The 16,855-nt window shown below is 40.4% G+C and overlaps 1 protein-coding gene across 2 annotated transcripts in view; it reads left to right on the top strand.

Annotated features, from left to right (window-relative positions):
• syt6a (synaptotagmin VIa) overlaps window positions 1-16,855 on the top strand; it is a 78,219-nt gene that overhangs the window by 40,997 nt on the left and 20,367 nt on the right. Inside the window, exons 3-4 of one of the 2 annotated variants that reach the window (XM_078254049.1) lie at window positions 11,898-11,901; window positions 15,603-15,993. In XM_078254049.1, coding sequence (XP_078110175.1) covers window positions 11,898-11,901; window positions 15,603-15,993 — 395 coding nt within the window. The remainder of the gene's footprint in view (window positions 1-11,897; window positions 11,902-15,602; window positions 15,994-16,855) is intronic. The other variant, XM_078254048.1, reaches the window with a different exon arrangement.

The raw sequence follows: 16,855 nt of genomic DNA, 5'->3' as shown, positions 1-16,855 counted from the left end.
GATATTCTTTTCCCTCACATCTCATACAAAACAAATCATACGACCTTATATTGGATATTATATTTTGAACTCTCTGTACAGTAAAAATTCATTAGCTACAGGATGACGGAGCGACTCTGTGAGGATGAGGCTGTGGAGGATGATGGATCAGGCAGGATGCAGACGTACCACTTGTCTGTGGGCTGTGCGAATGGCATGTTACCTAATGGACTCGGGCTGCTGTGGAGAGCGAGAGCAATGACGAGGTGTCTCAAGATCAGGAGTTCATAACTATAGAGAAAGACCTTTTTCTGTCAGCGCACTGTCCGAACCCAACTTAATGCCCAAGGGAGGGATGAAGCTCAACAGGTGTGTTTGTCTCAGCCCAGTATCCCTACAGGCAGTAAGTCCGTATCGGACAATTCTGCATCTCGTGATTTACGTCCAATGCCAATGTTCAGTTCCAGGATTGTAAGGGTGTAGAGGACAGGATGGTGGATGGGCGTTTAGTACGCAAGCCTGGATAACCAACTGGAATAAGCTAGCAAAGCCCCAGACTCACTGTACCAGACTGACAGTACCATATCAAATAAAGCCAACCCTATAGCGTTAGCTCAGTTTGTGGCAAGCGGCAGCTTCCAAGGCTAAAAAGTGAAGCCAATGAGGAAGTGCCTTTAACCTGCATTCTATCTAATTTCCAGCAGGGGCGACTCCACTGGCTTCATAATGAAGTCTGTTTCCATAGAAATCTATGGGGAAATGACCCTATTTCTGCCTCAATTTATTACCTCAAACATTTTCACAATGAGTTTAAGTCTTCTTCAATACAGCATGTATGTGTATGCACGTTCATTTTGTTAATTATGGTCCCATTTATTTTAAAATAGATGATAAAGCAGGGGATACTTTAGTGGCTAGAAGCTAACCTGTCAAGCATAGCTGAGGCTTAGCAATGCTAACCATGGCACTGAGTACATTAAAATAGCCATGAACTTGTTTTTGGCTGTTGTCCATGTTTTCATCTTAAACTTTGACCCTCTCACTGTGTTTTCACATCACCAAAGTTAATTAGAACATTCTGGTCGCCAAAAAAATGTCTTGTTAGCGTTAGCTAACCAAGCTAGCTAGCCAGCACCAGCGTTAGCTGGTAACTTAAAGGGAAAGTCTGTTGATTTTCATCCAGCTCTGTGTACTGCCATACATGCAGATGAACGGCACCAGTACCCGGGCGTCAGCGTTTACCCGTCTGCAAAATTCGCGTTAGAAGGGTTGAAAATCTGCGACTCTCCCTCTTTAGCGTTTAGCGATTGAAACCGTACACAACACTGGCTTTGACGCGTCATCCTCCCCAGCTCCACCCTTTTGTCCAAATATGGTCTTTCTTCTGGCTCCAATATACCAAGATGGCAACAGCCAAAATGCAAACTCACGGCTTCAAAACAGGCAGTCCACAAACCAATAGATGATACTACGTACATTATTTTTTACTTTCAATGGGTGTGTGGCCAAGTCAGTAAGTAAAGCTTTACTTATATAGCACTTTTTAAAACACAGTTACAAAGTGTTTCACACACAGACTATTAAAATATATATATAACTATACAACAATATATAGCACAATATGAGACCGATCAAACTAAAACAAACCAAAACATGAGAAAGGGATGAAGATCGATAAAAAGCATTGCATAGAAAGATGGGTTTTTAAAAGCCACTTAAAGATAAAGCAAATCTGATAGTTTGGGAAGATGATTTCGGAGGGTTGGGGGCTAAAACAGCAAAGGCGCGATCACCTTTGGTTTTGCAGTTGGAGAAGGGGATGGATAAGAGGCCACGATTTACAGATCAATGTTGTCGAGAAGTAAAATGAGGAACGGGGAGATCACAGTAATGCCGAGATCGTGGTACAGCGACATAAGCCGATTCCCTGGCAGCAACGGTGCTCATGCTCATTGTGATGCAGGAAGACGTCACGCAGTGTAACAGTGTGGCTCATTGATGTGTTAATAATAGTTTTTAGTTAACAATGGAGGAAAAAGATACATCAGGCTTTAGCTACACGGACATACTGGGTAATAGAACTCATTGCTGGTTTTGGTCTTTTCATGGGATTTGTTGACAAAAAGAAAAATGTAGAATATCACCAGACTTATCCTGGGCAGAAGTTCTCTTAATGCTGTTGAGGAGACAGTTTTTAAATATGCATTTATTTTTGTACTTCATGAGGATGGAGAAGATGATTTCCCACCAGTCACATAGCAGCTTTATTATTTGGGTAAACAAGACAAGTGTAGCGTCTCATGGGCAACCGAACTGAGACCTGATGGTGTTTCTTTGCTCATAAAAATCTGACTCGGCACTGCTTGAAATACTAATTTATACTTCAAATAAATAAAATAGAGTTGAACTTAACATCTTTCTGAATTAATCACAATTCTAAATATAGTTACCTGTTTTACTCCTTTATTTACATAGATTACTGATGCAAAATAGTATTTAACGGAGTAGAGAAAGCCTAAGGAACTTAGTTGTAGTTTGAATTTTAAGTTGTAGTTAGTTTTAGTGTGTAGTTTGCTGCTTTTGACATGTTGTCGATGAAATAACATTTGTTTGGTGTCCAATGATACAAAAGGATCAAGTGTTAATTTGACTATATAAACACACACTTACCATTAAAATGTTTAAAAGTTCGGTATATGCATTATTTTTCATAATAATTCACATTATTCATCTATCAAAAAGGTGCTGCAAATGATTGATTTTTAAGGTGCTATTAAATGTCATCAGTGATTACGTTTTAAAAGATACAAGTTAAAAGAGGGGCAGTTTAATAGCGCTAGAATGCAGTAAATCAATGTTAAGTTTGAGGTTTTCCGCAGGAACGTCACAGTGTCATTTAGTGCTAATGAGTAATGGATTTATTTTGCAGTATATCTGTCATAGGTAAGGTTAACTGCAACAGAAATTTTCTCTTGAACACACCTTTGCAATCTATTCCAGCATGTACTCTCTGCAAACAGCCCCCATGGCAACCTGGCAGCTCAAAGCTGTGCGACAGAGATAGGAGCTCCTGGTCAACATGCAGGTTAATTATGTGATATGACCAGATGCTAATGCCGGACCCAACTCAGCAACCACAGCTCCGCGAGAGGTTCCCCCCGTGGCTTCTGATTGGCCGCAGAACACAGCAATCAAACCACATTTGACACTACGATAAATGTGCTCAGGCCAAAATATATTGAATTTTGTAGTGAGTTTAATATTCCAACTTTTAATATTTTTTTTTTATTAGATAACAGTGATTACGTTCACATTATACATTATTATACTATTCCGGTTTTTGCTCTTATTCTGAAAAAGACAATACTCTGAATAAGCTGTTTACGTGGCTATTGAAAAGGAAAATTCCAGTTGTATTCCTGTTTACATGCAGCCGTGGAAAATAGGATTTATTTGAAAGTTTTCCACCTGTGGCAGACTTGTCTGACCATGCGAAAACCACCTCCCTCCCTCTGTCATTACTTCAAACACCTTCTTAAAAAAGGCCGGAGTTGCGATGTTTGCGCATATCCAAAAACCTGTTGATATCCAAGTCTTTTTGTTTGAAAGTAGGTCTGTTTCTCCTTCTTTTCTTTTGGCTATGCATCTCTGCTGCAGCCCTGCAAACTGTAGGCTGCTTGGTTTGTGTACAACAACCATCAACGCACAGAGAGCCAAAACAGACGCATATTCCGAATGCACTTATAAACATTAGGGGCGGGGAATCAGAAAGCGTATGTATCGTGATTTTTTTTTTCGCGACGATTTTTTTAATCGATTATTTTCCCCATTACCAATTTTTTTTTTTACCAATGATTCACCTAAATATTTCCTGTTTATACGGTACCGCTGATGGCGACTACATCATATCAGTTTCCAGCAAAACGGAGCGAAAGCAGAACATGCAGAAAATGAACTCCTTCTTCTACAAATGAATAGAAATGTCAGACACCGACTGACATGTGTTTTTAGAAATGTCTCATGATATTTTGTCTCTAGAAGTGCATTATTCAACTTTTGTTTTTGTTGTTTTTGTTAAAGAAGGAAAAGAAAATCGCAATACAAATTGAATCGGCACCCATGTATTGTGAAGGAATCGAATTGGGACAAAAGCATATCGTCCCAGCCCTAGTATACATGTCCAAAGAATGCTCCTAAAAGCTGAATAATACCAGCATATCCCACGTCTTAATCGGAAAACGCTATATTCAAAACAAAAAAAAAGGCCTTATTCGGAATATCCAACCAGAATATGCTGTTTAAATGACAAGTATCCCATTCGGAATAATGTCATAGTCGCAGTGATACTGGAATGCTACGTACGTACTCAGTGTAGGAGGAGGAGGAGGAGGAGGATTTGACGACATGCAGGGAAAGAGGGAGTGCACTTTGATTAACTTCACACTTGTGGAGGAGTCTCTGAGAGTCTCTCCTGGGTGGATTATTGAATGTGAGCACCGGCACATTGTATGAACAATACACAGTATATCTTGGCCTTGCGGGTTAGAGCCGTCAACCAGAACGACATCCCCCAAATCTTTTGTCTGCACTGTTGCATGTGACGTAATACCCTATATTCTGTTTTTCTGCTTAAGGCTGCTGAGTTCACAAAATGGAAAAACAAATTGTGTCTTTAAAAGGTTCTTGCGCTTTTATCTTTACTGCCAGCTGAGTACTCTGGATGGAGGTTTACTCTGTAAGGGTATATTTACAACTTTAAGTAACCTCGTTTTTCATTCCTGCTACTTTCAGTGTTTACTCACTATATTAATCAATAAAACTTGTACTTCTACACACAGATGAACTTTAAATTAAAGCGATCAACAATGGGCAATGACATTCTAAATATTTTAGGTAAGCATAATTACTAAAACGTGCATTTTTGGAGCCTAATTTAGAGGATTTCTCCTTGGCGTGGTGTGAAAGTATAATGTTTTTCTCCACACAGCCTCAAATTCCTCTTCACACCTCTGGCTGATCTGCTGCAGTCTACACTCCTCTTCGCGTGGTAGGGCTTTAGGATTTGGGGATCTTGGGGGGATTATGGGATTTTCTGATTGCTCTGAAAAAGACACCATGGGATACAGAAATCCAAAAACGGCTGAGGTACCCACATCAAGATTAAAGCGCATTATTTCCCCCCTTAGGGACAGAAGACAGGAAAGCCACTACTCACAGCTTAGAAACAAGTGTGTTCCGGAAACATATACAATTTTATTAGATTGTAGTAAACTACAAAGCCTCCTCTGTGCTGAAAGCAGTTGTGCAAAGTTTACGCACTTTTACAATTTCATGAAATGTCATTCCCCGGCGTCTGAAGTGTGTACTTTTCCTGAAGCGGTTTTATTTTCTCTGGAAATTGGAACCATTTCTAAGTCAACTGCACATGATCCTCTTAGGTCCGGTCTACAGGTATATGGATTCTTTTGAAAATGGATATTTTTCCCCTAGCCTGGCTCTGCCCTCCTACGTACTTACTCCTACGGCTCAATTTTCTTTTCCCCTCAGTACTACGTCTGTGTTTGCGGTATATTCTTGGGTTTTCTCCGGTCAAATCTTTACCGGTCCAATCAGCGAACAGAGGGAGTGGCTGAGAACGATGACGTTGAGGTCATGCCCTAGTTTGAGTTGCAGCTCCGTAATGGCGGCGGAGAAAGATGCAAGCGAAGCCATTCGGTCCGTTGTGGCAACGCTGCCGAATATCCAGAAGTTAAAGCCCGAGCAATCTTTGCTGAGTTTTGTTGGTGGCCACGGAGTTCGGGAAACGTTTGATTTTCCAGCTCGCTCCGTTAGTGGTGAAGGAGTTAGCTAAGGCGAACGCTAGCCGACGTCACGACCAAACGTTAGCGAATGGTTATGGCAGATCCAGAGTGGCTCTGGGCAGATCCAGTAGTTTTTAACTTCAACAGAGTACCCGCCTTCAAGGAAGTTAACACTTGTCAACGGAGAGTGGTCTGACTCTCTGTACAAATGAAATGTACCAGAGTCTGGTAGGACCAGGCTAATTTTTCCCATCGGTTTACAAAAGAAACTGAATCCACACAAGCTTTGTTTTACAAATCTCCATCCACACTAGAACGCAAAAACGACTCCAAAAGCTCGCCGGGCCACTACGTGGTGAAAAAGGCTACGTCAACGATATGTCAGAAAGAATATTCTGAGCATGCCTAGTGATCTTATTTTCCTTTGGCGGTATTAGCAAATCAAACAATAGTAAAACAATAGTAGCTACAAATTATTATTAAAAAAAATATATTTTTTGGGCATTTTAGGCCTTTATTTGTATAGGACAGCTGAAGACATGAAAGGGGAGCGAGAGGGGGGGAATGACATGCAACAAAAGACCGCCGCACGCTCTACCAGGTGAGCTACCCAGGCTACGCCCAGTAGCTGAATATTTTAACTATTTATTTAACATCTTTCTGGTACACGGCCCAAGGTGTGAAACCGAAATGTGGCACCTTAAACCTAAAATTCAGTTTGTGTTTGGACGAAAGGCCACAATATCTCTTTTTATAAATATCCGCATATGTGCGGAAAAAGTGTTAGACCCTTTTTTTCCACCAAAATGTGTGTGTGTGTATATGCAGGGTTTTTAAACACGGGTAAACCCGCTAAAAAAAGCCTATAGATAAACTCCTTTACCATTGCCAGTATGCCTGTCCAGTTTTTTTTCCCTGTTGTGCCAACTTCTGATGTCACCAACGTGCCGGAATGTGTCAACTTTACCTGCTACAGCTTTCCGAAAACTGCAAACTCTGCTGTACATTTACTTGATGTCTTCTTCCAGTGTTTTCCCTGGGTTTGTGGAAGACTTAGGTGTGCATATTTGGCTGAGGGGTTTAGGGGTCCTCCCTCAAGAAAATGTAAAAAAGATATAGACCATATCTGTGTCTGAGACGTTGGAAAAGCTAGAGCAGATACTAAATAAATAACACTCAAAAAGCATAAAGACAAAACTTGCTAAAGAAGTCCAAGAGGGACCAACTACAATTATTTCATCTGAGTATCATTTAGTTTGTTTTGATTCTCACAGTGATTTTACATTAATTCGGCTTAGATGCTGCCGAAAACAGCTTGGGTGCTACACCTTAGTCTTACGGTAGGGAAAACCCAGTCTTCTTCTAACTTTAAACTCTCCTCCATTTGCTCTGCGTTCACCTCTCTCTCTCTCTCTGTTAGTGGGTGTAAGTGGGTGTTTTGGCCAGTGGGAAAGGGGCATCACATTTAAATGTTTGGGCTGAAGTTACTTTTACCTTACAATTTACCATTACCACTGTTGCACAAAAAAGTATGTCCTCGGAAACAATCTTTTTTTTTTTTTTTTTGGAAGAAAGATATTAATTTGTCATAAGATTTAAATGTCATAAGGAAATAAAATCACAGAAAGTTAACTTCTAAACTATCTTTCTTGTCAGAAATTGTTGCTCGCAGACATTTTGCATGTTTTTTGCTGTGCTTTTCTTTTCCCTGCGGAAATATCAGATGTCATGTTTGATAGGCAGAGAGCATGAGTAATTGTGGGCTACAGGGAACAGACAGCACCAGCACTCACCTCCATCTTTAGACATTGGCCTTTAGGTAACTCAAGCCAACAGTGCCACAGACACAGTAGTCTATATATCCTTGACGTTCCACTTCCCGGGATTGCTCCGGTGCCGCAGGAAATTCTGCCGGATGCATGTATTCAGTTTCCTACCACTTTCTTTGTGTTGGAATTTTAAATTTGGTGGATTTCTGAGGACTATGGTTAACTGTTCCTCAGATCTCTGCAGGGTAAATCCAGACGGCTAGCTAGACTATCTGTCCAATCGGAGTTTTCTCTCGCACGACTATTTTGCAGCTGCTCTGTGCGGAGCTTAGCACCGCCCACGACAATTCTGATTGGTTCAAAGAAACGCCATTAAACCAGAGCATGTTTTACTCCCGTCCCCGAATGCTATGTGGAGTAGCCAGACACTACTTAAGCGTGCTTTGGAGGAGGGTCTGGCAAAGTGAGACTAACGACACAGCAGTCGTTTCATTGCTATTGATCGCTGAGAGCTAGTTAGGGACTGTATGGAAATGATTGGGGTGCTGGATCTTATGTTTCATTCTTTAAATAAGCAAAGCCCTCCGAAGAGTTAATTATTTCTTTGGATCGAAAAAAACAAAAAACAATATTCAATTGATCAATTGAAGTCATTTCATCATTATAACTAAAAAGGTACAAATAATTCTCACACAGCCACCAACTGATCGTTAAGCTAGTTGACCAAAGTATTATAGTACATTATTATATTATTACATTATAAGTAAAAAAAAAAAAATGCAATTTGTATCTCTTCTAACATAAGTATTTTCTAACGAAACGTGTAAACCCTCAAAATAATTTAGTTTTAGTTATTTAGTTAACGTGCCACTTAGAAAAAAATGCTAGGTTACGACTGTAGGCAATAAGCTAGTTAACAGGGCATGCTAATGCTGGCAGCTTACGTTAAATCCGATAAACAAAAATTAATCTCTTACTAAGACTTTTGTTCGCGTTTTTGGTTTTGTAAAAGGGAATTTAAAAAAAGCACTGCTCCAGGGGATTTGATCAGTCAATTGTAATACATTAAAAATGTAATTAGCATGCTAACCCAAATTCAAGGAAAACATAAACCAACATGGTTTTTTTATTTGAGAGCTGCTAAATAAACTGCCACTGAATGAGTGAACTGAGCCCAACGTGACATGCTGAACTTACTGGATTATATTATTTTATACTTTGTTTTTTTTCTCACTTTAATTTTTCCTCACTGTGGAAGGTGGTTGTCCTCGTTATCCATGAGTAATCAATTATACCCATAAAGATCCACTGTATTCAGTTTTTCTCAAAACTAACTATTTGATCCTTGATTTTTATAACAAATCTTAAAAAAAAAGACAAATTACATAACCTTTTCCACTTGTAATTTGTGTACAGTCCCTTATATGACAATAAAACCACTGGCTTCACCTTAGTGTATCAAAGCCTATATAGTGTCTCCCCATCACACTGCAGACTGCAGCTTGTGTAAAGGAACGTACAGACAGCATTTTGCTGTCTCTATGATGTGTGTGTACCATTTGCGGTGGAATGGACTTTTCCTTCCGAAGAATGAAGAGTGTCAATTCATGGCCGCAAACAGAGAGAGCACATATCCTCTCTAATGGCCTGGTTACTATGGAAACCAGGTTAGCGCTTGACAAAAATAAATACATAAATAAAAGCCCCTCGGGCTTCACTTTGCTCTTCGACTCGACTTCAAAATAAACCTTGATTGCATTTTGTGCACTCTGAGAAACACCCTGATAATGTCGAGCCAAGCTCCGTTTTGGTGAGACTAGGCAGCATGAGCAAGAAACTTCAGGACATGAATCAAACAGAGATTGTATACCGGAACACGCAAAGTGGCAGCGGGGAGCGTAGAGCCACCGGTTGCTTGCTGCAGAGTTGGATGTGGTTCAGCTTGTGGGAAAGGGTAAGCATGCCACAACGTTTTTGGAGCGCCGGAGCTGTCACTGCATCCACGCAAGTCCCCCTGCTCACCTAAGCGGTTTTATTATTTCATTTTTTTAAATGTAATACCCGTCTTTCACACAGCGGTGCCTCACTTCCTTGCCCTTTGCACCTGGCCCCAAATCCTGCTGGAGGAGCGTTACAGTGAGATTGATTTAGCCTCTGAAATAGGGCTGCACGGTATGAGGAAAACGTGCGATATGCGATAATGTTGCCGAATATCGCGATAACGATATTGCGATAAATAAACAAATATAAGAGTGAACTCAGTTCTGCATTTTTGCTGCTTTCAGTATTCTGCGCTAGTACAGCAAACTGCTTGTTGAATTTTATAAAAATGAAAGGAAATCATTTCCAACGTTCTTTAATTCAACAAATGGAACACTGATTTGAATCTAAAAGGCGCCACTAAAAAGGACATTTACATTTTAAAAGAGAAGTTTTCTGATATTTTCCTTCAACTTACACAAAAAAAATGTCTTTGCGATATGCCACAGCCTTTTGCGATGTGTATATTGCGACAGTTGATATCACAATGCCGATAAAAAAAACCAATATATTCTATATAATCTATACTCTGAAGTATAGATTGTGAAAGAAAGAGTTTTCAGCATTAAAAAAAAGGAATCGAAAATACCCTTTGATTGATTGATTGATTGATTGACTGCAGGATAATGATAGTCCACTGTTTCATAGCGTGGGTGTGATCATTAATTGTGTGATAAACCCCGCGGTCAGTCTAGTAGTCTCACGCTGTCAGGTCCTGAGGGAGTGAATATGTTCACACAGCTCTGCCCCATTACCTATCTGTCTGGAGAGGAAGAACAATAGCTTTTCAATCAATCACTCTCTTACGTTTCACGAGTCTCTCTTTCCGTCCCACTATCTCTGCATCATTAGTTCTCTGCATACAGTTGGTCTCGCCTACTCAACACTAGAAGGTAAGAGAAGGAAATTAACACTTCTATTTTTGCAGTCATTATAAATGAAATGACTATGGCATGGCTTGGGTTCGCTCATTAACCTTATCAAACCGAACTAGACTGATGCCAGCTGCTGTGATTGTCATTAAAACCATCATAAGGTCAAAATATATATATATATATTTTTTAAATCACAATTTTTATTCTTTTTCTACCTTTATCAATTATTGCATCTGCCATACACACAAAGGTTACAAAAGTAATGTTGCAGCTGTGATGTGACTCATGTCTGCAAGAGGATTTTAAGGCAGGTTCACTTTATCAGGGTATATACAGAAATCCTGGAGGTAAATTCAATACCTTTTAATACCATTTTTAATGCCTTCTCAATATTTATTTAAAACCAACACGCCACTGAGTTGCAGGTTTATACGGCAACATGTTTGATTTATAAAACTACACCTTCTTGCCAATAGAACAATGCAGCTAGGGAAAGTCAACAGAATAGATTGCTTGCTTGCTTTAAAAAGCTCACAAATCCCTTCATTGGCGTTCAAAGAGTGGCGTTTGACCGCAGTGTACAGACACCACAGAACCTCCGCGTGCAGTGTTTGTGTGGCGCCCATCGTCACCCGGAGGTCTGCCGTAGGCGATGCTGTGGCCGTAACGTTGGTTTGGACGGTGGCACTGGTTTGCAGTGGTGTAGGCCTAACGGTAGCAGCAGCACAGAAACTGGAGATTGATAACTGTTCTCCGCGTATTCCAGATTTATGGCTGGTACATTGCATATGCGACCGAAGAGCGTTAACCCCCATCCAAGTTATACTGATTGGTTTTTTTTACAAACCGAACAGTAAGCCTGCCGGTCAGGCCCTCTAGCCATTTATAGGAAAATTTGCATTTGCCCATGTTTGTCTAGGTAGACTAGCTATTAGAGCTGTTAAGGAGCTTGACGTTCAGCAGCCACTAGTCATCCAGTTCAGCACACAAAATGTTTCATCCGCAGTTTTGCCGACCGGATACGGCAAAAGTTTAATCTACCTTCTTCATTATTCTGGTTGGTTGTAGCGCTATCCTATTGCGTGCAGAGGGAATTTGATTGATCAGGATTGAGCCTTGCCAATGGTGTGTTCCCAGACCCAACATCTTGATGTGGGTCTGGCTTGTCAGGCTAAGATAGGCTATCAGCCGATGCGGGATAAGATATAATATCACACAAACAAGATCAACTTAAATAGACATAATAAAACAAATGGACAACTCATAGTTTGCAAAAAAATTATTCAAAAAATAAATACCTCGTAAAATGGCGATTAATACCTTTTCATACCCTTTAATGGCCTTATTTTTTACTAATTTGATTTACTGCCTTTTAATACTTTTTAAAACCCTGCGGACACCCTGCTTTATGCAAAGATACAGATGTGAAAGAGACAGGTGCATGCAGATGTTCTACAGTAAAAACAACAGGAAGTTGTTTACTATGGTTTGGCCCACTCATTTGGCCCGTTTACCAACATGGTCAGCAGTTAGCGCTGCAGCAGAGGCTGTGACGCACATCTCATGGAGGCTGTTAAGGTGCTTTAAAAACCCTTATCACCCGATAGTAATTTATGTCAGAAATCACACTCCTTCTCTGAGTCATAACTCCTCAATTGGGACCTCATTATCCCTGATTTATTGTGAATAAACATCCATAAATCTGCTTAGGAATATAAAAAAAATATGTATCTTACAAACCTAGAACTTGCCTGAGAATCATCACGTTTTCAAGATTCCTTCAGTTTTAAATGAATCCAGCGGTAATTATCCATACATTCATACAAACATTGCAAACAGGAACAGCTAATACCTAATTCGGCATACTTTTAATGGTGCCAATTTGCCAAAATGTAAAGGAATATACATGCTAAAACAACGTGGCCCACAGCATAATTAGCTGCATTTATAGCAACATATACTTCCTGCTTCCATCCCCAAAGCTTTATGGTTCCAAAAGGTTTAGCATGATTATCTACCAAATAGAAGTAAGACAAAGAATTATCTTGATTTTGTCTGGGCGGGCACAGTGTCAAAGCTAAAAATAAATAAATAAATTATATATATATATATATATATAGCTTGTCAATACCTTGAAGGGTGCTGTTGCAGTGAAAAAAAATAAAACAAGCCAAAGTTACACACTCCAATACACATTTCCAACCTGTCAAGGCATTTTGTTTTGAAAGATTGTCACCATGGGCGTTTGTATTTTGGTTCCACAGAGCAGGATCTGCTTCAATTTGCCATGACAGCGGATGAAGACTCTGCGAGCGACAGTCCAGTCAAGATGAAGCTTTGTGGGGAGCTGTGTGAAATGTCAGATGACATAGAGAGGCCAGGGCTGTGGACAGCTGAGAAATCCTCCTCAGGCGGAAATCCTCCAGACTTGAAATCCTGTCCACCGCTTGGCTAAGCTATAATTTCTTCTTAGTGGACGCTCCATTTAGTTTGAATCTTTAACAAGAAAGCTCTTAATTTGTTGGGGGGAAAGGTGGTAAATGTTCTTCTTTTTATACCCCTTTTGCTCAACTACGAATAGTTTAGACATAAAAGCAGTAAAAGTTTGTCATACGACTATTAATGTGAGTTATTTAAGACCATTTGACATCAAAAAACGGAGGTGGAATTATACTTATACTTCACTATATTTTAGAGGCAAATATTGTACTTTTTAACTACTGCAAGGAGCCATTCTGCTGCAAAATAAGTACTTCTACTTACTACGTGGTGGAAGACAAAATCATATCCTTTACTTAACCTCGCAGTTTTCCTTGGATTAGGGTGCCACCTAAATCATGGTTGCAGCTGCCTTCGTGGTCCTGCCCCGCCCGCACCCTACTACGCCCTGCTATGCCCTACTACGCCCTGCTACGCCCTGAACTGCTACAACTATTATTTCTAGTCATAGTTCCATTATCTTTATTGTTACTATAATTGCCACTGTTTAGCATACCCCCAACCGGCACCGGCAGATGCCCCCCCCACCAAGAGCCTGGGTCTGTCCGAAGTTTCTGCCTAAAACTCGCCACTGTTGCACTAAATGCTTGCTCTTGGGGGAATTGTTGGGTCTTTGTAAATTATATATATCTGTAAAGTGTCTTGAGATAACTCGTTATGATTTGATACTATTGAACTATTGAATACAATTGAACTTAAGTAAAAAAAATACCCCATACAACAATGTTACATTTATTAAAAATGCATAAGTAAAGTACTAATAGCGAAATGTACTGTAAAGTATCAAAAGTATAAGGAAGAAAAAGGTCTCTTGTAAACAACACATTATTATATATGACATTATTTGATTGATGATACTGATGCATCAATTCATACTGTAAGTAGCATTTTACCGTTTTAGCTGGTTGAGCTAGTTTTAACTACATGCTTTATAATACAGTTAGGTAGTTCAGTGGTTTCCAAACCTAGGGGTCGGGCCCTTCCAAAGGGTCACAAGATAAATCTGAGGGGTCGTGAGATAATCAATGTGGCAGAAAGAGGAAAAAACTTCCGATAGTTCTGATACACAAATGTCTATACATTTTTTGGGATATTCTCAAATATTGGATAATTTTACCTATTTGGGTCACAAACAGTAATTTAAATGAAACCACCTGAGAGATTTAGAGGGGGAATGCAAACAACTCATAGACCATATCTGAAACATGACCAGGGACCTCGACTAGACCGTGCTATTTTGTATGACGTCATAAGCGAGAAATGTGGGGAACTACTGGTTTAAACTTTACAATGTGTTGTATTTTTTAAGCTTATTATGTGTTTATCTATCTTTTTATGAACATGTTTATCATATCTTCAAACTAACTAGTTACTAATGCTGTCAGTTAAATGTAGTGAAGTAAAAAAGTACAATAGTTGTATACTTTTTAATTTGCGTAAGATTTTGAACGCAGGACTTTGACTTGTCAAGTCAAAGTAATAATAATCCAGTGATTGTTATTCCACCGTGTACTTTTTCTTAACTAAAGCATCTGAATACTTATTCACGTTATCTGATACATTCCATCTAAATAATCAATCACGTGTATTCTCTACAAACCTAACCCCATCTGCAGGTTTCAGCGCTTGTATATGCTCATAGTTTGCTGAGGTGAGAAAAGGTTGAGCTGGGTAAATATTAGAAAAGAGCTAATTCAATGAGGCTTGAAGCAGCGTCCTGCTACCTCTGAAGTGTTATCTGGAAATGGGAAATCAGGGATCCTCTGAAAGGCCACAGAGACGCTCCTCAGCGTGAGTTATTGTAGATAAATCAGAGCAATCAGGGCGTGTGGGAAAGAAAACTCTCAGCAAAATTGAGAGCAATTGAATTCCATCCTGGCCGGAAAGCGTGGGAAAATATTCCAAATATCAGGTGGAGGCATGTAATTACTTCAAATCAAGAAAGGAGCGAAAAGGCACAAAAGGCAAAAAAAAAGCAAGAGCTACAGCACTGCATGTTTTCTGTGATTGTTCTTTTTCACATGGGTCCCTGTGAATCCCTGCAGAGTGCTTGTCAGCATTTGTGGTCATCTCCAAGTCTTTGTACGCTGCTTGTTCCCCAGGAAGCATATTTAAAATGCTGGAAAATAAATGAGTTTGACTGTGCCAGGCTCTCCTTTTATCCGTTTCATAGTTAAAATCCATCAGGAAGGCGTCTGACACCTTGGTTCTATTCCCATTAGTATCTTTTTCAAAGATTATATTGTTTTGTTTTGATCATTTGTCAGACTATAATTGCTTTTACCTCCAATTTCATAGGAAATTATCTTTGTATATGTACTGTATATGTGCGTGAGTGCAAACCATACCCAATTTGAATTCTGTTTACATTAATATGCTTTCCTTATCCCTTGGCTGAACTGAAGATTAATGGAGGTTACTTTAATATTTATGACGCACATCTCCCGGTGAACTTGGCTCGCTGTCCTTAGTCGTCTATAAAAACCACAGATATAGCACCAGAGGTATCATGTCCTAATAGACCTTCTCTCTCTCTCTATTTCTCTCTCTCTCTCCCCCCCCCTCTCACCCTTGTAATCACCATCTGTTTGTCCATATTGTGTGACCCTCTGTTTCTGGTCCCCGCGGCTCACCACCAGACGCTTCTTTTGGCCTCTTGCTCGGTGTGTTTGTGGTCTGCGGCCTGGCTCTACTGGGCCTTCTTACATTCGTCTCCTGGAAGCTGTGCTGTGTGCCTTGGCGAACTAAGGCCCATTTCCCCGGTCCATCCCCCACCCCGGCCTGCGACCCAGAGGACTGCCTGCTCCAGCCGCCTCTCCTTCTGCCCAGCCCCCAGCAGCCAGCGGTCACCATGGCGACAGAGAAGGTGAAGGACCCCATGGGTTCTATGGGTTTCCTGGAGACGGCAGTGAAGATAAGCCATACATCTCCTGACATCCCCGCCGATGTGCAGCTCTCCATGAGGGAGCACTTCCTGCGCCGCACGCAACGCATGCAGAGGCAAGCCACTGAGCCGGCTTCCTCCACTCGGTTAGTCATCTACTGTACACCATGTGTGTCTCACATGGTTACTCGTGTAAATATGCTTTGGGATACACACAGGCATGCATGCATGCATGCGCACACACACACACACACAGGCAGAGTTTAAGCGCAAAGGCATGCAGTATTAAAGTTCCATTTATCAAACGTGAAAAAGGGTGCGCACCATATTTATTTGATTGCCTACATCACTAATGAGGGTGGAAATGTTCTATGTAAGCAATTTGGTATCTACAAAGTTAATTATAATGAAAACCGTACTGTAGATTGTGTTGCCTCAGAGGCATCTCTTTCTAAGTCATAAGGCTAATTATATATGATGGCTTCTTCAGGAGAATTAATGGAATAGAGGGAAGAAGAAGAAAAGGTTTTGCTCTAGTAATACCAGCAGGACAGCATGTTTTCACCATGTTAATAAGTGGCCATTAGGACTCTATTCTGCTTATTATGCAGCTGGACTTTAAAAAGCACATCTTTTGGTCCTTGGTCTAAAGCAGCAAACATTTCCATTCCGGCTCCTGACACAGCAAACCACTGGTTACCGGGGGGCTTCCAACGTTACAGCTACATGATTGCTGGATATAAGCCAGACACTAGGTATTAAGTTGTAGCCTACATTCACCACTTATAAACGGAGGCAGAACATCCTTTTTTTAGAGATTATTCCTTCACAGCGCTGTGCAATGCGAGAAAATCTCAGAGCTGAACTGGGCAGACACAGCAGTTTTCATCAGACTTACCCACCCGTCTACTGCTAACTTACAACACATTACCGTCACCAAAATGTGAGAAGGGCCCAAAAAGATGCTAGAATGAATAGCTGTGGATGCGGGCCCATAGAGAATGCCTT

This window comes from Sander vitreus, chromosome 7, assembly GCF_031162955.1.
Source record: "Sander vitreus isolate 19-12246 chromosome 7, sanVit1, whole genome shotgun sequence".
NCBI classification, from domain to species: Eukaryota; Metazoa; Chordata; class Actinopteri; order Perciformes; family Percidae; genus Sander; species Sander vitreus.
Note: the sequence above shows the minus strand (reverse complement) of the source record. Positions and strands in the feature narration are given on the sequence as shown.